The sequence below is a fragment of the Echinops telfairi genome, unplaced genomic scaffold, assembly GCF_000313985.2.
Source record: "Echinops telfairi isolate 266 unplaced genomic scaffold, ASM31398v2 ScPeMD7_5592;HRSCAF=6446, whole genome shotgun sequence".
In the NCBI taxonomy this organism is placed as follows: domain Eukaryota; kingdom Metazoa; phylum Chordata; class Mammalia; order Afrosoricida; family Tenrecidae; genus Echinops; species Echinops telfairi.
In genome coordinates, this window is record NW_022109491.1 from 22654837 (window position 1) to 22677681 (window position 22845).

At 49.2% G+C, this 22845-nt stretch overlaps 2 protein-coding genes across 4 annotated transcripts in view; both read right to left on the reverse strand.

Annotated features, from left to right (window-relative positions):
• Positions 1-3323, reverse strand: part of MAP1LC3A (microtubule associated protein 1 light chain 3 alpha) — a 7877-nt gene extending 4554 nt beyond the window's left edge. Inside the window, exon 1 of the mRNA XM_030887076.2 lies at positions 3235-3323. Within this exon, the coding sequence (XP_030742936.1) occupies positions 3235-3323 (89 nt within the window). The remainder of the gene's footprint in view (positions 1-3234) is intronic.
• A 4959-nt stretch (positions 3324-8282) lies between these two features.
• Positions 8283-22845, reverse strand: part of DYNLRB1 (dynein light chain roadblock-type 1) — a 17462-nt gene continuing 2899 nt past the window's right edge. For 2 of the 3 annotated variants that reach the window (XM_045295590.1, XM_030887029.2), the window contains exons 2-4: positions 19077-19152; positions 11915-12082; positions 8283-8670 (exon numbers count right to left, since the gene is read on the reverse strand). In XM_045295590.1, coding sequence (XP_045151525.1) covers positions 8627-8670; positions 11915-12082; positions 19077-19152 — 288 coding nt within the window. In that variant the 3' untranslated portion in view covers positions 8283-8626. Of the gene's footprint in view, positions 8671-11914; positions 12083-16661; positions 16756-19076; positions 19153-22845 lie in introns of those variants that run through there. The other variant, XM_045295591.1, reaches the window with a different exon arrangement.

Consider the following 22845-nt stretch of genomic DNA (forward strand, 5'->3'; position numbering starts at 1 on the left):
GCCCTACTCAAAGGGGCAAGCATGTCAAAATGAAAAAAATATTTGGAGTCAGTAAAGAAAATGACAGCAAAACTGGTGGGAAGGGAGATTTATAGGCTTACATTAGTAATTGCATTACATACATTAGTAATTGCACATCAGTGTGTAGGCTTAGTACATACATTAATAATTGCACATCAATGTACAGGCAAAGTGTCAGATTTAAAATGGAGTCATGGGAGATGGTGGGGTGAGGGGAGTAGGTAAGGGGGAGCTGATATTAAAGAGTTCAAGAAGGAAGAAAAAGTTTTGAAGCTGATTCAGGTAGCGATTGCACAACAGTGCTTGAAGTGATTGAACTATGGAATGGTATGGGGTCTGGATTAACTAATAAAATGATTAGGAAAAAAATTAAAATGGAGTCACAGTATAAACCTCAAGAAGTGAAAGGCAGATAACATAAAAGCAGAATTTAATGAGATGAAAAATGAAACCAGTTGTATGAACTCGTTAATCAAAGCTGGGTCTTTGAAAAGCCAAATAATATTAATAAAATAAGCATTACAGTGCTGTGACACTAGATGTGGAGCAGAAATCACGTAAATGACCAGTGCAAACAACTTTATGCCAGTAACTTTAAAACTCAGATGAAATGGAGAATTTCCTTTTTAAAAATTGTGAAATGCACATAAGACATACACGAACTTAATAGCTTTCTATCTTTTAAAGAAACTCAGGAAAACTTAAAAATCTATCACCCCCCAAACCAACTAACTAGCCTACATGATTTTCCAGGTGAGTTCTACCAAGATTCAACACTAGACCCCCACAGCTCAGCATACATCATTCCTAACGGTGAAACGCTGTACTGCCTGGTTTAACAGCATTCCCTCAAAAGTCCAGAACATAGGATTTCTATTCAGTATTGCATGGAGGACCCAGCCAGGGTAAGACAGAAAAAATAAAATTGTTAAGAAAAACTTGACAGCCAGTCAAATCCAGGCTGGAATCTATAAAACAAAATTCTGCCCACCGCCAAGTTGATTCTGAGAAATGATGACCCTATATAGGGGTTCTGGGATAGCAAATCTTTCTTTACTCATCTTCCCTCCTGCAAAGCAACTGGTGGGCTTGAGCTACCAACCTTGTGGTTTAGCAACTCACCACCACTGAGTGGGAAGGAAGGACAGCATGGCCCCTTTAGGTTCCTGAGACTTGAAATCTTTATGGGAGATTTGATTATGAAAGATTATGAAATCTTTCTCGTGAGGAGGGGCTGGCAGATTTAAACCACTGACCTTATGGTTGGTTAGTACATATCCCACTGTGCCCCCAGGGTTCCTCCCAGAAGAACACGAGCCTGGTAAATAAGATAGCACACACTATCAAGCTTCTGGAAATGTTGGAAGATTTGGACTCAGCTGGTGGGAGTGGAGGGGAAGTTGGAGAGCCACTTGGCAAAATCTCCCCAAACCGAAGCGGTCCGGCTCAGTAGAGGAGGTTCACACACGGCTGCTGCGGGTAGGTGACAGGGTATTGGAGCATTTTCACCCAGATGTCGTGCTAGCTCAGTAGGACACGCACCACTTAAAATGGACGATTTAAGACCTGGTCAGCAGACTTTCACAGGCGCCAGGTGGCCACTCCTCGGTTCAGTTCAGTTCGGCTGTTGCGGGTGAGAAGCAGCACTTACTGAGGAGGCCTGGCTGGGCACCGCGAGAACCTGACTACAATGGGCAGGTTTGGCCCGCAGGTCTGAGGTGGGCTGGCCCCTGCTCCTAAGCGCTGAGTCACAGCCGATTGTGATTAGCATCATTGAAGGGCACGCTAAGAACGGGCTCAGCTGGGGCCCTGAAGTGGCTACACCTCTGGGTGGTTTTTCTGAGGCCCAGGCTGCTGCTAGACCTGGGAGGAGGGCCCAGCCTCTCTGTTGGCACGTGCTCTCTGTCCCTCCCAGTCTTTGACCTCCTTCCTCCTCCAGAACTCTGGCCTGGTCGCCTGCCCGTGCCCCTGGAGGCCTAGGGCCTCGCCTGCCCCATGTACCTGAACTGCCCCAAACCACCACACGGACTTCCCCGAAACCGGCCCCTCGTGTAATTTTCTCTTCTGAATGTGTCAGTCCCAGAAGCTGGGTGGCTGGCGTCTTTCGCCCCGCCCCTCACCCTCCTCCAGTCCTGCCCTCAATCCTCTGAAATCTGCCTTGAGAAGCTCTCCAGAATCGGGTCACTGCCCACCTTCTCTGTGCCGTGGCAGGCTCAGAGCCACCATCATCTCTGTGGGGCCGTGGCATCCAGGAATCGGTCATGTCCTGCCCGCTCTCCCCTACTCAGCCAAGGCCGACCTTGGGCCCCGAGGCCCTTGGGGTCCAACTCCCCGATGCTCCTCAGGGCGCACTGGTGGTTTCAGCTGCGCGCTGCCTCCCTCGATTTGCCGCGGTGGGATTCCTTGTCCGAGTTTCCAGACTCTTAGTGGACTGTTTCTAAGACTGAAGGACTGAGGCCCACCCAGCAGCCCCAAGGCCTCTGCCAGGAGCACCCGCCTTCCGGCCCTCACGGGGCAATGGAGGCCGCTGCCTGCATGGGCCTGGGAGCTGGCCTTTCCTCCGCTGAGCTTTCCGTCCTCCCAGCTGCCACGTCGTTGCATGGCAGCGTAACGCAAGTTTAGTCAGTGAAACAAGTGAAACGTGACGTGTAGGATTCCCAGGAAGTCTCCTAAAAGGAAGAGGTCGATTCTTGACCCCCACCCATCCTCTGTCAGCCGAATGTGGCCCCTGCGGCTCCAGCAGCGATTCTGGATCATGAGGACGCGGTCGGTCCTTACAGCCTGGAGGTGGGAAACCGGCAGCTGAAAGAGCTACGGACCAGGTAAGCTGCTATGGGGGTTTTCCAGTATTTTCTGCAGAACCGAACTAAAATGGAAGTTAAAATGGATCTGTGACTCCCTCTGCTGTGCGCGCACACACCCTTTCCGGTCTTTCTCACTCGTGAAAGGCTAGGTCTCAGGGCTTGCATTTTCCCTTCTGAAATTCTCAGACCTGAAAGCTTGGCAGTGCTTTTCCAATCAATTCTTTCAGATTGTTTCCAGAATCTGATGTCATTGGCTAAGGGGGGTGGCCTAGCAGTCATTTTGTCTTGCTGTGTATTTTTATATCGACATTCTGAGAATGTATGCTCTGTCGGGGTCATCTGTATGTCTAGACTGAAACCTGGTACACAGAATTCACCAGATCATGGTTGAATGAAGTGCTGTCTGTACTGACTGCTGGGCAAGTTCCAGAAACCTCCTGCCAGTGTTTCCCAAGTATCTGAACGCTGATGCCTGCAAGTGAAGCATTCGGCCGGCATGCCGAAAGTGTTCCAAATGCAGAGTTAACAAAATACAAGTACCATTCTCTCTCTCTCTCACCTCTTTCCATCATTTTCTGGTGAACTAGGAGGTGGTAAAGCAGCCCAGGAGCTTAACTAAGTGCTTAACTGACAGGTGGTGGTTCAAACCCCCCAGCTGCTCCACAGGTGTGGTCATTAGCTTTCCTAAGACGGCGTCCTTGGAAACCTTTGGGGTCGCTGTGAGTCGGAATCAACTTGAGACAGCAAGGTTGAGTCTTAATAGAATGATCTTCCTTTTAGTTTTAATTAACAAATTTCCCTCTCCCTGTCCTCAGCCAATCCCTGACCTCTTCACTGTCAATCAAAGTCTTGTCTATTGGTGTATGTAAACCACGTCTTGTTTTGCCATATGACAATGGTTATGTGAACTGTTTATCTTTGTAAGATTGACCGAGTTTACTAAGCATAACACTCTAGTTTTGTCTCTTACGGTTTTTATCTTTTTTTTAAATTGATACATAAATTCTGTAGTATGAATGTCCTAGAGCTTGTTTATCCATTCCTCTACAGCTGGGTTTTTTGGTTGTCCCCATGTTTTTGCTATGGTGGAAATTGCTGCAGTAAACACAGGTGTACACATGTGTATTTGTGTTATATTCCACAGTAGAGCGATCGCTGGATCATAAGGTGCTTGGATTTGCATTTGTTTGAGGAAATGCCACACTGATTTCTGTAATGGTTGTAGAATTCTAGTCCCATCAGCTTTGGGAACAAGTTCCTATCCTTCCACATCCTCTCCAGCATATTATTTTATTAAATTTTGGCGAAAGTGCCAGTGTGAGGGGAGGGGGGGAAGGAGAGGTGATGGCATTGATGATTGTATAAACCCACCCGATGGGCTTCAACAACAGAATTGTATGTGGAAGGATATATTGGAATGTGAGATATGGCAATAACTTTTTGAAAAGTTAGATATGTATAGGCACTTGGTTGTATTTCTGGGTTTTCAGTTCTAATCTGTTGGTCTTCATTATCTATCATTGTACCAGTACCAGGCTATTCTAATTACCATGGCTATGCAGTAGGTTTTAAGGTCTGGAAGTGTAAGGCCTCTTACTTTTTTTAATTTTTAGTAGTGTTTTATTTATCCTAGGTCTCTTTTTTTTTCTATATAAGGTTAATAGTTTTTCCATTTATTTGAAAAATTGTAGTGGAATTTGGATTGGAATCGCATTGAATTTCTTCAGTGTTGCCTCTGCCTATCCAGGAACATAACCTTGTTTCATTTGTGAGTTCCTTTTTGGATCTTGAGGGAGTATTTTGTAGTTTTCTTTGAATAAATCTTATTTTTCTGGTAAGATTTATTCTTACTGTGGTTACTGTAAATGATATTGTTTTTATTATCTTTTTCTGTAGCGATATCCTTAATATACAAGACTCCAACAGATTTCTTGATGTTGATCGTTTAGCCTGCTACGCTTCCAAAATTCTCAATTAGTTTGAGCAATGGTTTAATTGAATCTTTGGGGTCTTCTATATGTAGGATTAAGTCATTGGCAGATAAAGGGATACCTTTAATTTCTTGTTGATGTCTTGGGGCTCTCGCTAAGCTTCCAGACTGTATTAGTGATAAAGGACAGCCTTGCCTAGTCCTCGATTGAAGAGGAAATGCTGTCAGTGTCTCATTCTGAGATGCAGGCTACTGGTTTCTTGTGACGTTATGAGAAATCATCTTCATCTCAGTTTCAGCCGAGTGCACTTCTGTAACAAGACAGTAGTTGCCATAAGCTAGGCGTGTCCGTGCAGGACCCTGAACAAACTGGCCTTGAGAGTGGGGTAGTCATGCCTGTTAGCCCACGGGAGCTGGGAATTAGAGGGCTTCTTTCAGCTGTTGAGTGCCGAGGCCCCCGACCCATGGAAGGTGAAGGGGGGGGGGTGTCCAGAGGCGACAGAGGGAATGCACCACCCAAAGGGTTGGGAGGCGCCCTACAGAAGGGCAGGGGATAGAACTCGTGAGCAATGATGGACCAGAATACAAGGTTGGGCTTGAAGCACATGCCAGGCTCTTCGTAGCCTGAGGAATCTGAGCATGTGAGGGCACGGAGAGGAGGGAGGCTGGTTGGTGCAGTTCCTAGGCTCCACTGTGCTCTTGAGTGATGGACAAGCAGCAGACTGCCCCAGAGGCCAAGTACACAGTTGCCTCTGCCTCTGGCTCCGCTGTTAGGTGGTGGGAGAGCAGACCAGCAAGCTGCCTGCGGCCTGTGACGTACTTGGATGACTTGCTTCTCGTATACGACTGATCAGCTTGTTCACTGCCCTGGTCCTTGTTGTATCCCGACTTGATGTGTTTACCAACATCCTCCCCCACTTCTGTCCATCCGCCCTTCCTGCTGTGCTTCCCAAAATTTGGCAAGTAGACACACCAGGACTTGGGAACTGGCTAGGATTCCCAATTTGAAAAAGTCCACGTGTGCGGCCGAGTCAAGCATTCGAGAGGATGGAGAAAACCTCCAACAGCGGTTCTCCACTTTCCTCATGTTGTGGGGACCCCCAACCATAACATTATTTTCATTGTTACTTCACCACTGTCATTTTGCTACTGTTATGAATGGGGTGACCCCTATGAAAGGGTTGTTTGACCCCCAGGGGCTCATGACCCCCAGGTTGAGAACCGCTGCTCTAAAGTATTTCTGTTCTGGGAGGGTTTCCTAAATACATTGCTGGAGAAAGGGCAGTGCAAGCTCACAGAGCACAGGTGGGGCTGAGCTGAAGTGGCGGGTGCAAGTTGAGGCCCTCAGGGTCGTGGCCCCTTCCTGGGTGATTAGAGGAGGGTGGCCGCTCAGGTGTGTAAGCATTTGTCAGAAGTCAAGACTGATACCAAGGTTTGTGTTGGTCACCGTCCATTCCCTCCCCATCACAGGCAATAGGCCCTCCGATGTGTTTGGGAGGTTAACATACGGGAAACGCACCAAAAGCAAGTTGCGCAGGTGGAGGACTAGATAATAGGCGGTAAGGAACTATAGTGGCGATGTTACAGAATTTAGGTAGAGAAGTTATTTCAACTTTTCTGTTTGAAAATTTCTGTAACAAAATGCAGGGGTGGGGCACACCTGCACCTTTACTTTGCCACAAAAGGTGTCCCTTCCCCATACCCAAGACCCCCCCGCCAGTTACCAACTGTAATAGGTGCTGAGGCCCACACACTCGCCACTGTAGGTACAGAAACACGGTTTTTGTATATTTACCATTTAGAATTTTAAAACTTACATCTTTACATCTTAAGAGTTGTCCACAATTATCTGTGCTACAAACCTGAATCCACCCAGCTGGGGTCTACGGAAAACCTCAGTGTTGGGAATCTCCAGGCCCCGGTCTTTCCACAGCCAGAAACAGCCTACATGATTCTGATGGGAACTTTAAAACCAATTTGAGGGGGTGGCAGGGACCCTATACTGCAGGGAGAGGCCCACCTCCAAATTTCTCCTGCCCATAGCCACCTTGGCACCTGACCTCACGGCCTGGGGTAATATTGTTATCAGAGCCGTTGTCCTTCTGGGGCCAGGCACCTGACCAGCATGCATGCTGGCCTCACACCTCTGAGAACAAGGGGAGATTTGTTTAGAACACAGACTCTGCCTCTGGAGGGTCAGCCTGATCTGTTCTGCACCCTGCACCCCAATGGGCTGCTTGGGTGTCCCAGGGCCAATTGAACTGTGAAGACCTGGCTGGAGCCCAGTGGCATAGTGGATTATACACTGGCTGCTTACCCACTAGCTGCTCCGAAAGAGAAGAGCTACTTGAAAGGATTGTTCGCTATGCAGGCTACATGAGGACCTATCACCTTAAACTCTCATTAAAATAGGATTTCAAAAAATGTTGCCCAGCCTCCGTAGCCACCCCTTAAGTTCTGCAGAGTATATTTTACTCTCCTGAGACCATTAAGGAACCGACATTGGAAAATTTGAAAGTGTTTTTGCTAAGAAGACCTGCTGCTGCAGATAGCAGCTGCTTCTGGGGAAGGTAGGTGAATAAAGGTGAGGGTTTCAAGGTTTGCACTGAACAGTTTTAAACCTTTCCTGTCTTACAAAGTTGGGAGCGTGGTAAGAAACAGATGTGGTCTTGGGGCGGTGGGAACGATGAAGTGCTGCAGATGGCAGCTCTGTGCTTGGCATGGACACACTCAGGTACTCTGGATTAGCTGGACTTCTGGGGGGGGGGGGGGGGGGGAGAGAGAAGGGGCTGAGCTTTGAGTCTACTGGCTGTGAGCCCTCAGGCGAGCCCTGCCCAGCACGCGCCCCTCCTAGTGGCCGTCTCCACACACCTGGTGAGTCTGGGTGGGCCTTCACCATCATCCCCTCGGCCTTCTCCAGTGCAGGCTAATTGAAGAACCCAACAAATGCCACTTAAAACACTGGTGGGACAAAATAATTTATGAATTATGAAGGGTTCATGAGGGAAGGGGAGTGGGGAGGGAGGGGAAAATGAGGAGCTGATATTAAGGGCTCAAGTAGAAGGCAAATGTTTTGAGCATGATGAGGGCTACACATGTGCTTGACACAATGGATGGATGTATGGATTGTGATAAGAATTGTACGAGCCCCCAATAAAATGATTTAAAAAACCAACCATTGGTGGGAGTGGAAAATAACATGAAAGGGACCCCGGTGGAGGTCAGCAGTCTGAACCCATCAACTGCCCCCCGAGGGACAGAGACGAGGCCTTCTGCTCCCGTAGACTCCGCCTCAGAGACCCCCAGGGGCAGCGGGCAGTTTTACAGCGTCCTAGAAGGTCACTATGAGTAAGCATCGCATTGAGGGCAGTGAGTGTGGGCTTGTGGGAGGGCCACCAATGCTATCCCAGGCTAAGCTCAGTGAGTGTGGGGCCACGGGCCAGGAGGTAGTGGCTGATCACAGACCAAGAGGCTACCCAGGAAGAGTGAGGCCTTCGTAACCTAGTATTTACAACACAACAGCAGGGTAAGCAAGCCTTTAGGTTATTTTTAGGTAAAGAAAAACAGACTTTTCCAAGGGCGACAGGTGAACTGAAGGTCAGGAGGAAGCAGGCGGGGGCTCCTCACAGCCCTTGCTCCGACCCCCAGGTGCCATGGGAGGGATCTCTGGAAGGGGAAGGCCCTGCCGCGGGACCTCGGCAGCCACAGGTGCGGCAGAGCGTTCCTTCCACAGGTGGGGCGGGCGAGGCAGCAGCTCTCCCTTGGTCGCTGGATTGGCTTGAGTGTATGATTCCATTTGTAGTGGATTGGCATGATTTACGCTTGGGGGCAGGGGGATTAATTTAAGGACTAACATAAGGAGCCGAGTAGCTTATTCGGTTGGATTCTGAACCACAATCAGGAAATAGTCTTTATCTGTAAAAGAGAAAAACGAAAAAGGACAGATCACTAAATGTTAAGATGAGAGAAATACAAAGTGTTAAAAAACAAAACCAAAAACACACTCAACCAAACCACTAAACATAAAAGGCATAACATGAGGCTGAGGCTGAGAATGGAGTGGTGTGCCCGCAAGCCAAGGACTGCCGGGGTCAGCAGGAGCCCCTAGAAGCTGGGGAGCAAGAGACAAGTGTCCCCAAGAGCCTTTTGCCTCGGCAGCACCTTGAACTCCTGACTTCAATACTTTGCTTTTAAGGGGAGAAGTACCCAATAAAAATACCATCTTGCTGAGAAAATAAGATAAACCTGCAAGTCTCCTGTGGGGATTGTCACCAGGACCCAGTGCCTAGGGATCACAGCCCTGCTGATCCCCCAACAATACAATCCCCACACAGCATGAGGGTGAAGCCCTGGGTCCAAGGCCAGCAAGCCTCAGGCAGCGGTGACCTGCGGTGCCGACAGGAGGGTTTTCAGTCTTCAGGGAGCAAATGGCCAGGTCTTTCTCCTGTGGAGTGGCTGGTGGGTTAGAACCGCTAACCTTCAGTCCCTGTGCCACCAGGGATCCTCTGTTGTTTGTTTCCATTAAGTCAATTGGCCTCATGATCACCTACACATTCACAAGTCGCCCCCAGTTTCTGGCTCAGCGTGACTGAGGTGGGCCCAAGAATTTGCATTTCTACTAGTGCTCAGGTGCTGCAGCTGTTGCTGGGAGAACTACAAGTCCCAAGGTCACCAGCTAATTAGTGGCAAAGAAGGAATTCGGAGCTCAGAGACACAGGTTCTGGGTTAAAGTAAATTTCTGTTACAAGCTCAGCTTCTGGCCTGCTAGCCAAGTTTCCAAGGGCACCAAGTTGAAGGAAGTCGGGTTGCTTGGATCCAGTTCTGGGGATTCCACCAAGCAAGGTGGGAAGTTGTAGGAATCCAAGGCAGAATGAAGTTCAGAAGGGAGTCAGATCAGACCTTCCCTCGTTTTATAGAAAAGTGGAAAAGCAGGAAGCTCCAAATGTACCTACTCAATTTTCAAAGCTGCAAAAATGATCAAGGCTTCCAGGTTCCCCAGGCCTGAACTGATCCTCAAATGCAGAGGATTCTGAAGCAGGTAAGGGCGCTTTCCCAACCCACAATGAAAACACGACTTGGGGTGTGAAATGACTTGCTGATTAGTATTGTGGTTAAGGCCTGACCTACCTGCTCTCTGTTGTCATCAACAACTGCAGAGAAGGAAGCTTATCTGCCATGATTTTCTCTATCGGGCACAGCACCACCTTCTCGCAGTTAGGGACAAAAGACAGCCTACGCTGGGGGCCATTTTAAACAGCACAATCAACCACCAGAACACCCCGCCACAGTCTGAGCTGAAACAGGCAGAGGACCGCCTGTCACCTCAGCTGGGCATATCTGTTGGACACGCAAATTCTTTACTGCTCTGTGCATGTCCACAAATGACTATGGGAACATTGTGAATGCTGGTTTGGGGGCTGCCAATACGTTTCAGACAAGCTGACAAATACAGAGGGTGCAAATGAAAATGGAGTGTGCACGCAGAACACCCAATCAAGACCAGGGAAAGGACAGACTGCTGGGAGAAGCAGGGTGAACGGCAGGGCCGGCCTTCCCAGCCTGGAGACCAGACCCAAGAGCAAAAAGGCTGTGGGAGCGCGGGAGGCCCCCAACTCCAGTAGTAGTGAGGGTGTTCACAGAGAAAATGTGCCTTATACCTTGATGGTCACCTCAAAATATCACCCCCCCACCCCACCAAAGCATATAAAGAGGGGGTGAGGAAGGAGAGAAAGGAGCTTAGGTAAGGGGTCTGGCCACCTCACTTAAAAAGAAAAGTAATTCATATCATACAATTCAATCATTCACATGAAAAGAACTGTGTAAGCAGCACCCCAGTTTCATGGCCTCTGCACTCTTACATCCACTAACAGGGCTCTGGGCCCTCGGGGGCTACCCACACTTGCCTGGGCAAGAGCGTTGCCCTGTGGTTCTTTTGCTGCAGAACCATAAATGGCTAGGGGTTCTCAGGTGACTGTTTCAAAGACTATATTCTCAAAACCAAGAGACAATGCTGTTGAGAGTTCATCGGATTTGGAGGCCGGGTAATTTCTCCTTCCTACACATTGCTAGCACCCATGGGGGAGGACCACCTGGGACCCCGAGGTCTGCCAGGACACTTGGCTTGCCTCCAAGGCAGTGAAGCTATGTCCGGGGAGCTGTGGGCACTTGAGGCTGGCTCTAGGGTTCTTTCACAAGCACCTGAGTGGCAGGGCTGGGCCAAGCAGGCCTGGGGACAGAACCAGGGTCCCTCTTTTCAAATTAAGCAGAGTTCTGAACTCTGCAGCCAGCCTCCTTACCACCTGTGTTGCCGAGTCCAGTGCCCCCCTTCAAGTGAGCCTTAATACAAGCCTGCCACCCCTGGCCAGGGAAGCCTCCGCATACTGGTAAAGTGCACACAGCTCAGCGTAGCCTTTGAGGCCCCTCTTTGCTAAGTTGGATCCATCTCACCTCCTGCTCCACTCACCCTCACACATTCCAATGTTCTAGAGCAGCGGTGCCACCATCACGGGTACATTTCGTGTTTGCATTCAACAAGCTCAGCCCCCAAAAGAGGGAAGACACCAGAAGGAACAATGCAGACCGGTCCTGGGGGACAAACATCTCACCAGCCGAGAGACAAGCATTGTTTGTCCTGCACAGCTCCCTGAGGCAAGCCAAGAACTTGCAAAAGGCAGAGTCTGGCCACAGAGGCAGGGGTGCACATTACAAAATGAACAGGTCCAACATCCCCAAGGATAATAACTACAGATATAAGGGGTTTGCTCTTGCACCTTGGTTTAGAACTAATGAATTCTTTCTCCTCCAAACATAAGCCCCCCTCCCCTCTGCCGTGCTCACAGTTTCCTGTGCTCACATGCCACCTTGCCTGGGGGAAGCCGATTAATCACACCCTTCCCTTTATGTTCTCAAGTGGCCCTGGTGTTTCCCCATCAGGGCAAAGGTCACACTGTTCCACTAATGTGCTAGTCTATCAGGGGACCAGGCTCCCATGGGAGGCCTAGAACCAGGAGAGGCGGGCCTGCCGTCACTGGATCCATGTTTGTGGGGAGCTGCCAGGGGACAGGCGATGGGATTCCTGTGACTGCAGCTTCTGGGGGAGCCTGAGGTGCGCTTTCCTATTCCACCAAGCAGCGGCTGTGAGAGGCGGAAGGCGCCTTACCTGGTGCAACCATAATTTCATTTTTCTTGGAACGAATTCGCAGGAAGGTGAGGTCATTCTGGGGGTCGATTTCTCGCACAGTGCTCCTTGCCTTCAGGATGAAGCTGTGCATGAGGTTGGCGTACTGTGTGGTGGTGGGGTTGTCCATGGTGCTTTTGATGGGAATGCCTGAGGGAGAGAGAACAGAGACCAGGTGGGAATGTTAGAGGCGTTCCCAGCTCTACGTTCCCTAATTCTCCAGAATCAGACTGCAGACAGAGTCCATGACCCTGTACTGAGGGCCTGTCTCAACACTAAAGTCCGCCAATGTCAGTCCCTTCGAGGACATCTGCATCTCCGGTACTGCTGGTGGGCTGGTAGGTGGTCACTTCCTAAGGCCACACAGCAGATAAGCAGTGGGGCCAGGATTCCAATACAGGCTCCTGTCACAGGGCTCCTGTGTTAACAAGTTTCTAAGAGTAAAAGGGAAGACGAACACCCACAAGCCTTAGGAACAGTGGTTTTCAACCTTCTAATGCCGCGACCCTTTCAGAGAGTTCCTCATGCATTGGTGACCCCCGCCCCCCACCATAAAGTTATTTTCGTTACTGCTCACAACTGTAATTTTGATACTGCTATGAATTGGGCAACCCCTGTGAAATGCTTGTTCAACCCCCAAAGGGACGAGACCCAAGCTTGAGAACTGCTGCCTTAGGACCTGGCCTGAGAGACCAGCTCTTGTATGCCCGCGAGGGCTGAAAAGCAGGAAGAAAGGTCTGCCTGTACCAACCACAAAGGGGTTGGGTCCCGTTTCCATGGAGGGACATTCAGGTCCAGGGGAAACACAGTCTGCAGTTTCTGTCTGTGCAGACCAGTGTTGTCCAAAGTGGGCAGTACCGTCCCCCAGGGGTGCAGGAGCAACCCAGGGGCTGCAAACGCAGACACCTACACTTCATTCTGGATTATGGCTACAATACGTTTTTCAAACAAACAAACGGGTTTTCATTGCGGGGGCTGGGGGCACTGAGCAATCTCCCGTCCCCCAAAAGGAGGTAGTAGGCTCCCTCGGTTGGGGTAAATAGCTGTCCCCATGGCTGCAAAGATGCTGCCAAGTCCCAGGCCCTCTCTGGACACTCCAGCTGGGGCTTTCCTAGTGGGACTGGCAGTGTAGGGGCACCAGAGGCATCAAGCCTTCCCAGTTTTGAGGACTGTTTTCCTCGGAGGAGCTATTAAATGAACCTGCCTCTGTGGACGGTGCCGGTGCTCATGGAGCTGAGCAATGTCGCCAATTTCAGCCACCTCATCACAACTGGGCCACCAGGTGCCTGTGAGTCGGCCATGACACATCGGCAGGAAGCTCCATCCATGAGCTGCCCAGTTGACATTCGCCAGGGAAGAAGATGGCACTCCTGCCCCTCACTGAAGTGGCCAGAGTTTGGGCACAAGACTCTGCAAACCAGGCCCACAATTGATCAGCCAAGGCAGTCATCCCCAGACTACCCAGTGGGAGGCAAGAAACTAGCCCAACCTCAGAGCACCGGGGGCAGAAGAGGGAACACAGTCTAGTAGAAGCGGCGCATTCAGGCTGACTGTTAGGAGCCAAATCGGGAGACGTCACAGTGGCCACTCTTGTTTAAGAGACAAACTGACCACATCACCAAGCTGCTGGGTCCTGGAGGACAATAGTATGAGCGGTTTCAAAATGTTCTTGGAAAAATGTAATTATGAGCAATGCGCCCATTACACTCATTGCACACTGGGATGATGATTAGGGATATGACAACTTGAACTTACACCCCAGTACTGCCTTTAATGACCATGTGGCCTCAGGCAAGTGATGTTACCTCTCCAAGCCTCCATCTTATTCCCTACTCCGACCTGCAGCTTCAGAGTGCTGCCGCACACCCGCTGTTGCAGGCAGGCCTGGCCCACGGCAAGCCCGTGCACAGGCCATGCTCAGTCCCAGGCTGGACTGCTGTGACCCACAGGGTTTCCAAAGGCTGCCTTGTGGACGCACATCACCATGTTTCGTCCTTGTCTATTCAGCAGCACAGGCCTCCAAGGACAGAGTGAGACGCTCCTCAGCCACCACTGCCTGTGCTGTGAGGCTTACATGTGGCTTCTTCCTTCGAGTACTTAGCAAAGACTGGGCATTTCCTAAATGTCAGCTGGCTCTCAACATCTCCCAGCAGATCCCATTCCCCAGAGAATCCGAGGTGGCCTTCCTGCACCTGGAATGGCCGTGATGTGACAGAGCAAGAACAAAAGCTGGGATGGGACAGGAGCCCAGGCTGGCTGCTTCTGCTATGTGGCAGGAAACGCCCCTTAGTCCACTTTTGGGTTCTGATCAAGCACTTTGACAAGACTACCTTTTGTCACGTCCTCTGCCTGGGCCATATGTGACTCCACTGATTCTTCAAGTCTCCCTCTTCTAGTGCCCCAGCCATCCTCAGACGGAGCAGGTACTCACCACTAGTAAGCAGGGGGTGACATACTTCATCACCTGTGAGCTCCCTGAGAGCAGGGGTCACCAGTGCTTTGGGACAACTTGCCACAAGGGCTACTTTGAGTGGTTCTGAAAAATACTGGCACAAGATGGAGCAAATTCTTAACCGGTAAGAGGTTTGAAAAGGAGATAGGGCACTAACCAAAACAAAACACGGGGTGCGTGGGGACCGAATGAGAGAATGTCACACAAGAATAAGAGATCGATCCCAGATTCCCAGGCAGCCAGAGCTGGAAGCCAGCAGAGATGGGCCAATGATTAAAGTCACCTGATCCAAAGATCTACTGTCACAGGTTAGGTGCAGCCCGTGAGAGGTAGCTGATCACTGTGTGGGTATTTTTTTTTTAACCCCGGGCTTTGGCCTGTCAGGTGGTAGCCAAGAACCTCTCTCATCAGTTCCTTTAGCCACAAAGAAAAAAAAAACATTACAAACCTATTTACTCAGTACCATCTACGTGACAACCTTCTTCCAGGCCAGGGGCCACAGCAAATCAAACCCACCGCCGCTGAGGAGACCGCACAGGGCTAGGTAGGGGTCAAAGGATCTCTGCAGGCACAGGAAGCTGCCACGTTCTCCAGTGGAGCAGCTGGTGAGTTTGAACTGGAGATCTGGGGGTGGAAGCCCAATGAATAGTCCACTATGCTGTCACACAGCAGTGAACACAAAAGGTACCCTTGCTTATACTTCTGCCATATAAGAAGTGGCGAAGAGTGACAGAGGCCGGGAGAGGGGTGTGCTAGGTGCCACTGAGTCGGCCCGATGCAACACTGCCCAGTCTTCAGAAAAGCCGGCTTACTGCACGAAGAGGGTGGCGTCAGAATTGGAGGAGGGCTTATTAACAACCTGCGGTATGCAGATGACACACCCTTGCTTGCTGAGAGTGAGGAGGCCTTGAAGCGCTTGCTGATGACGATCAAGGATTGCAGCCTTCAGTGTGGATTACAACTCAATGTAAGGAAGACCAAAATCCACACAACTGGACCAACAGGTAACATCATGATCAATGGAGACAAGGTTGACGTTGTCTTGCTTGGCCCCACAATCAACGCTTATGGAAACAGCAGTCAAGAAACCAAAAGACGAGGTGCGTTAGGTCAATCCGCTGCACAAGGACTCTTTAGAGTCCTGAAGAGGAAGGGTGTGACTTTGAGGACTAAGGTGCACCTATTCTCCATCGTCCCACGTGCATGTGATAGTTGGACACCAAATAAGGAAGCTCGTAGAAGAATCAGCGCTTGAATTGTGGTGCTGGAGAAAAGCACCTAGACTGATAAAAGGGCAGACCGGTCTGTATTGAAAGAAGTAAGGCTAGACGGCAAGACTTTGTCTTACAGACTTTGGACATACTGTCGAGAGAGATCAGTCCCTGGAGAAGGACATCAAGCTCGGTAAAACAAGAGGAAGGTGCTGGACAAGAGGGACGGACACCGTGGCTGCAATACTGGGCACAGGGACAGTTGTGAGGCTAGTGCGGGAGGGCGATAAATAGAATCAATGTCCCTTGACTTCTTGCTAAGGCTGTTCAGACTCACACTTCTGTTATGAAACACCAGCTGAATTTACTCAAAGCAGAGCTTTAGAAGGCAGTGGCAGGTGTTTGGTAAGTGACCAGGACAAGAGTGTGTCACAGGTTCAGAGGCAGGAGCAGTCACTGTGAGCTGGGTGGTCAAGGGACCCTGAAGGAAGACAGCTGAGGCAAATCAGGGGTGGGAAAACCCTAGATGAGATATAAGAGAAAGCCCTCATACAAGTGACCTTAAATAATCATCTTTAATAGAAGGTTCTCAAGGGCCCTGGTGATGTAATAGTTAAGCAGCTGGCTCTGCTGGAAAAAGACCTGGTGGTGTCCCATAAAGATCACAGCCCAGGAAAGCCTATCAGGCAGTTCTACTCTGTCCTGTAGGGCCTCTGTCAGTGGACACACCAGCACTACCAGGGGGCTTCAAGGCCCATTCAGAAGCGAAATAATCAGCCCAGAACTTGGGTTCTGCATGCCCACACTGTCCACAGCTGGATGGCGGGTGGCGTTAGGACAGTCACCTCATCTCTCTTAGCCTCAGGTTCCTCTCCGGAAAAATGTGTCATCATGCAAAATGTAAATGAAAGGTCAAAATAGTTCTGTGAATGGGTTACAAGTCAAGTCTATGTAACTGTAGACACACACACATTTCTATGATGCTTATTATGTATCAGGACCTATTCTAAACGCTCCCCCGAGGAAGTGTCCTTTTAGCCACATTCTATAAATGGTTGGTACTTGCCCAAGGTCCTAGAGCTGGTAAGCAGAACTGGGCAGCCTGTTTTGCACTGGAGGCCCACATGATCCAATGTGGGGCACATTAACTGCCCTGAGTCTCAGTTTCCTTGTACATAAAATGGGTGATGTAAAGAATACCTGCACAAGAGAGGGGAGAAGACATCTGAGGCAGGAGTTAAGGCAAGAAGACTTAACAGAACAAGCAAGCACCCTGGGGTGCATGGTAAGCAGTATTCTTGGGTCTGGTCTAGGCTTGTTAGGTCAGAGGGAGAGGAGGAGGAGCTATCTAGAGCCGAGGCGACACCAATGAATGGGGCAACACGTGTGGCCTGGTAACACGAACCCTGTGGGTCCCCCTTGGCCCAGGAGCCTGGTTTATGTAAACGTGCTCAGGGATCCGCGGGAGCACAGCCACTCGCCTGTCTCTGGCACTTACTGTGTATCAGGCTCTCTGGTGTTCACTGTTCGTTCATTTTTATAACTCCATAGGTAGACCTAATTAATCACTACATTTGTAGACATATGTGTGCCCGAGGTCACAAAGCTAGTCAGGAGTGGAGCCGGGATTCAAACTCAGTGCAGCTGGATTCGAGCATCCGCTCTGCCCCTCGACAACAGTGGTGAGGTGAGAAAGGGCACTGAGATCCAGGGGAGGTGACCTACTCCCAGGTTTTTCCTTCACATAGAGGCACCAGGGTGCTTGAAGGCATGAATGAAACAATGTGTCTGCGAAGCATCAGGCTGTGGACTGAGAGAGGTGTGGGATGGTCGGTAGCTCCGCTTCCCAGGCTCTGTGCAGCTGGGAAGCCTGTTTATGCTAATGGGAGTAATCCAAGAGCCTCTTAGGAGAGGGGGAGGCTACAGGCACAAAGCAATGGGGGATAGTTAATTAATATGCATGAAAATATTATATCTTTTTTTGTTTTTCTTTTTAAAATCATTTTATTGGGGGCTCATACAACTCTTATCACAATCCATACATACATCCATTGTGTCAAGCACATTTGTACATTTGTTGCCCTCATCATTCTCAAAACATTATCTTTCTACTTGAGCCCTTGGTATCAGCTCCTCATTTTTCCCCTCCCTCCCCACTCCCCCCGCCATGAACCCTTTATAATTTCTAAATTATTATTTTGTCATGTCTTACACTGTCTGACATCGCCCTTCACCCACTTTTCTGTTGTCCGCCCCCCAGGGTGGGGGTTATATGTAGATCCTTGTGGTTGGTTCCCCGTTTCTACATCATCTTCCCCTTACCCTCCTGGTATTGCTACTCTCAATATTGGTCCTGAAGGGATCATCTGCCTTGGATTTCCTGTGTTTCCAGTTCCTATCTGTACCAGTGTGCATCCTCTGGTCTAGCTGGACTTGTCAGGTAGAATTGGGATCATGATAGTGGGGGTGGGATGGGGGGGCAGAAGCATTTAAGAACTAGAGAAAAGTTTCATTATTGCTACACTGCACCCTGACTGGCTCTCCCCCAGATCCTTCTGTAAGGCGATGCCAAGTTGCCTACAGATAGGCTTTGGGTCTCTACTCTGCACTCCCCCTCATTCACAATGATATGACTTTTTGTTCTTTGATGCCTGATACCTGATCCCATCAACACCTCGTGATCACACAGGCTGGTGTGCTCATTCCATGTGGGCTTTGTTGCTTCTCAGCTAGATGGCTGCTTTTTATCTTCAAGCCTTTAAGATCCCAGATGCTAGATCTTTTGATAGCCAGGCACCATCAGTTTTCTTCACATTTGCTTAAGCACCGCTTTGTCTTCGGCGATCATGTAGGGAAGGTGAGCATCATGGAGTGCCAGGTTAATAGAACAAAGTGTTCTTGTGTTGAGGGAGTACTTGAGTGGAGGCCCAATGTCTAAGCCTATAAATATATGCACATAGATCTATTTCCCCATCATCCTACATAAATATCTTTACATATGTGCATGCCTGTATTTAGACCTCTATAAATGCCCTTTGCCTACTAGTTCTTTCCTCTATATCCTTTGACTTTCCTTTTGTCCCACTACTATCATGTTTGGCCTTCATTTGGGTTTCAGCAATTCCTCTTGGTTACATTGCCCTTGATCCTTTTATATATGTACAATTAATATACTGACGTTAAAGAATTTGCTTTCGAAAACCACAGCATATATTCATATGTACAAGGCTCATACATAAACACTGAAAAGTCACCATTCTGAACATGACCATGAGAAAACATGCCTCGGAAATGGCTGGAAAAGCAGGGAATCACTGAAATGTGTGTTGTCAGGGCAGGGGGCCGAGTGAAGTTTTCCTTTCTAAGATTTAGAATTCTAGTATTACTGGCTAGAGCACTGGATTAAAAAATAAAAAGCTGACCAGGAGGTGGATCACCTGTTTTGAGGACCTCAGGGCAGTGCAGCTAGGGGGAGGCCTACCTTCCGTGTTCACCACGATGATCCCCTGCACACCCTTCTGGCTCTGCAGTCGCTTCAGGGTTTCTTCCACCTCTGCCTGCCAGAGAGAAGCAGACCAGGGTTAAGAGGGCCAGGAGGGCTGGAGGAATCCCACATTTGTATCTTTAACAATAACTAAGGCAACACCTGTCACCTCCTCAAAGCTCCCCAGGCCTCAAAGCTCCAAAGGTGATCCTTAGGCCACCCCACCCCACCCCAGTCTAGGGGAGAGCTTCTCCCAATCCTGAGCCCACCTGACACTGTTGATCCTTCCCTGCCCAGCCATTTGGGACACAATAAACATCATTCCCAAGAGTATATACACAGTCATGACTCACACATATAACATAAATGGGTGACATGTCTAACAGGAAGGAGACACTTAGTCGTTCATGGTCCAAACAGCACAACTGAAAACATTTCAGAATAAACAAAATGGGTCCATGAGGATAGGCCCAGTGACTAAACTGGCATCTGATACAGCATGACACACAGCACACAAGCCATCGAGTCAACCCTGTAGGACAGGGTAAAACTGCCCCCTGTGAGTTTCTGAGACTTGACAGTTTATGAGAGTTGAAAGCCCGTCTTTCTCCTGAGGAGCAGCTGGTGGTTTCAAACTGCGGACCTTGCAGATTGAAAACCCAACTCCTGGCACCACTGGACCACCAGGGCTCCTCTGGTGCCTCAAAGGGGGTATGCCAATCCTGATCTGCAGAAAACTAGCCAGGGAAGCCACATGGAGCCATGATGATGGCAGCCAGAGCCCTGGGGATGCTTCTACTGCCACTGGATCCAAAAGACTCCACCCGTGGCCTGCGATCTTTCTTCATTCAGCATCTTTGCATGTGCTGTGTGAGTCTGAAGAGCAATTTATGAACTAGTATCAAACATATGGGCTAATATCAGACTTATGGATTTGATCTGGACCGGATGTTTTCCTGATTCATAATTACTTCTTGATATAAAGTTCTCTCGTACACATTTTTAAAAAAAGAAAAGACTAATCAGGGTGGGATACTGGACACACGGACTGTATACATAGAGGGGACAGTAGGACATCTGGGTCTTCACGCTGTCACACCAGGCCTGCTCTATCACCAAGTCAACCTCTCGTACCTGTCCCATTTTTCCCACTCTCCATCCATTACCCAGACTTCCCTAGCTCCATAGCTTTCTACTTGACAAGGCTGCTTCTCTGCTGAAATCCAACAAATTCTTTTAAGCCATTTATGAAATTGCTTCCTCCCTCCAGGAAACATTTACTGATCCCCAACCCGTAGCTATTCTCTCGGGCTTGTAGGAGATTCTGTGCTGAGTCTCTGCAGTAGTCTACAGAGTAGGGGACTCAACAACTACTGATGCGCTGATCGAGACGTAACTCTTTGGCTAGAGACTGGCCTTGATGTGTGCTGCTTGCTCAAGAAGCCCTCTCCTGACTGGCCCAGAATCCAGCCAGCAGCTCCTCAAAGCTGGGCGTCAGCCTGTTGGGGACAGAGCTCCATTTACCAGGAGTTACCCGTCCCCAGGAGGCGGGGTTCCTAAACAGTAGGTAGAGGTGGCCCAGAGAATTATTGTTTTTCTAGAGGGCACAGGCTGACAATGTAGTCACCACCACCCACTCTCCGGTGGTGTAAGAGTACTGCAAATGCCAGCTGATGTTGTAAGTGCCACTGTGTTGATTTCCTACTCATAGCAGCAGCTAGAAGTGCCCCGCAGGGTTTTCTCGGCTGTCATCTTCACAGGAGGCACGATGTGCAAACAGGGGCCTCCAACACAATGACAGCTAGCCGGGGACCCGGAGAAAGGACAGGCTTGTAGTTGTAAGAGTATATATACCACAGGGGGTCACACTGAGAGAGTCCATTCACAGCCTTTCACTGCGCTCGGACTGTGTCAAATGCTACCCCGAGAGTGGTCAATTCTCCACACCCTTCCTCAAAAGTCGTTGAGGCAAATCTTCCCAAAGGATGAAAGAGATGAACGCAGCAGTGACGTCAGCAACATCTAAAAGCAGAAAGATCTCAAAATACCCACACTCGGACAGGTCAAGGGCAGCACAGGCATCCATCCAGAGGACGCGACACTCCCATGAGCAGTGGTGTCACTGTGTGAGAACACCAGCAGTGTATCACAAGTGAGAGCAAATCGGAGAAGGGAAGTTCGGTGACTGAAGGCACATGAAACAAGATAGGGCTGGAGATTACGGGGGAAGCCACAATAAGAGCAGACAACTAGAGAGAAGGTAGGTCCCCTGCCCCACACAGCTCTAGCGCTTTTTATTGACTACATTCTTCCTACTTTAGCACAATTTAAAAGCTTTCCTCTCTGTGAGCATCCAAGAGTCTGTGGTGTGGAGGCCAGCAGCTCTGACCCACTAGACAATGAGCAAGAAGCAGACAGCCCAGTCTTCAGAGTCAACCCAAGAAGGAAAGGGAAAGAAAGGTACAGGATAGATGTCCGAAACTAGGTCTGAAATACTTGTCAGATGCCAGAAAATGGGGCTGGAGATGACATTGCAGTAGGTATCATGAGTGCCAGACATTGCTTTAGCCTTGGTGACGTTAGCAAAAATACCTGTCTTTATGACGATGACATTCAGAGGGCAGAGTGGGCAGTCACATATGAAACAAACAAGCAATCCAACATGTTAAGCAAACAAGTCACCCAAGGGAAGGAAATGTCAGCTACAATCGGAAGGGGGATCTGGAATACAGAGGTCGATGGCAAGTTGCAATAAAGTGGGTAGGGGAGACCACACTACAATGACATTTCAGTAGACATCTGAAGGCAATGAGGGAGCTAGCCACATGGATTTCTGGAGAGGGTCCCACAGATCAGGAAGATCAAGTACAAAAAGCCCAAAGGAGAGCCCCACCACACCGAGGCAAAACACTAAGGGTGTGTGGCAGAGCTGCGGGGGAAGCAGAGCAGGGAGGGCCTGAGGGAGTGGCAAGGATAGACTTTGGGGCCAGGGTGTGGTACCCCATCAGACTCAACTGGAGGACACTCCTAGAGGTCAACAAACAGACCTTGAACTATTTACAGGTTTTTATTTTTTAATTGTTTGGGGGTCATTGGTGTCTTTGTTGTCATTTTGTTTTCTTTCGTTGCTTTGTTTTGCTATGTCTTGGTTTTTTGGTGCATATTATTATCTCTGCAGGTCTATCTAGATAGGCTGGTAGGCTGGATGATTAGTCTGGAAGAGAAAACAACGGGACTGATGGTTCCGGGGGGGACATGGGTGAGGGGGAAATGAGGGAAAGGAGGTGGTGCTGACCAACCCAGGGTCAAGGAAACAACAAGTGATCCAAAATCAGTGGCAAGGAAGGGTGTAAGAGGCCTGATAGGGATTGATCAAGGGCAATGTAACCAAGAGAAATTACTGAAACCCAAATGAAAACTGAGCATGATGGTGGGACAAGAGGAAAGTAAAAGGAAATAGAGGAAAGAACTAGGAGGCAAAGGACATTTACAGAGGTATACAGGCATGTACATATGTAAATATATTTATATATGAGGATGGGGAAATAGATCTACATGCATATATTTAAAGGTTTAGTATAAAGGTAGCAGATGGACATTGGGCTGCCACTCAAGTACTCCCTCAACACAAGAACACTTTGTTCTATTAACCTGGCATTCCATGATGCTCACTTTCCGGACACGATCACTGAAGACAAACGGGTGCATAAGCAAATGCAGTGAAGAAAACTGATGGTGCCTGGCTATCAAAAGATATAGCGTCTGG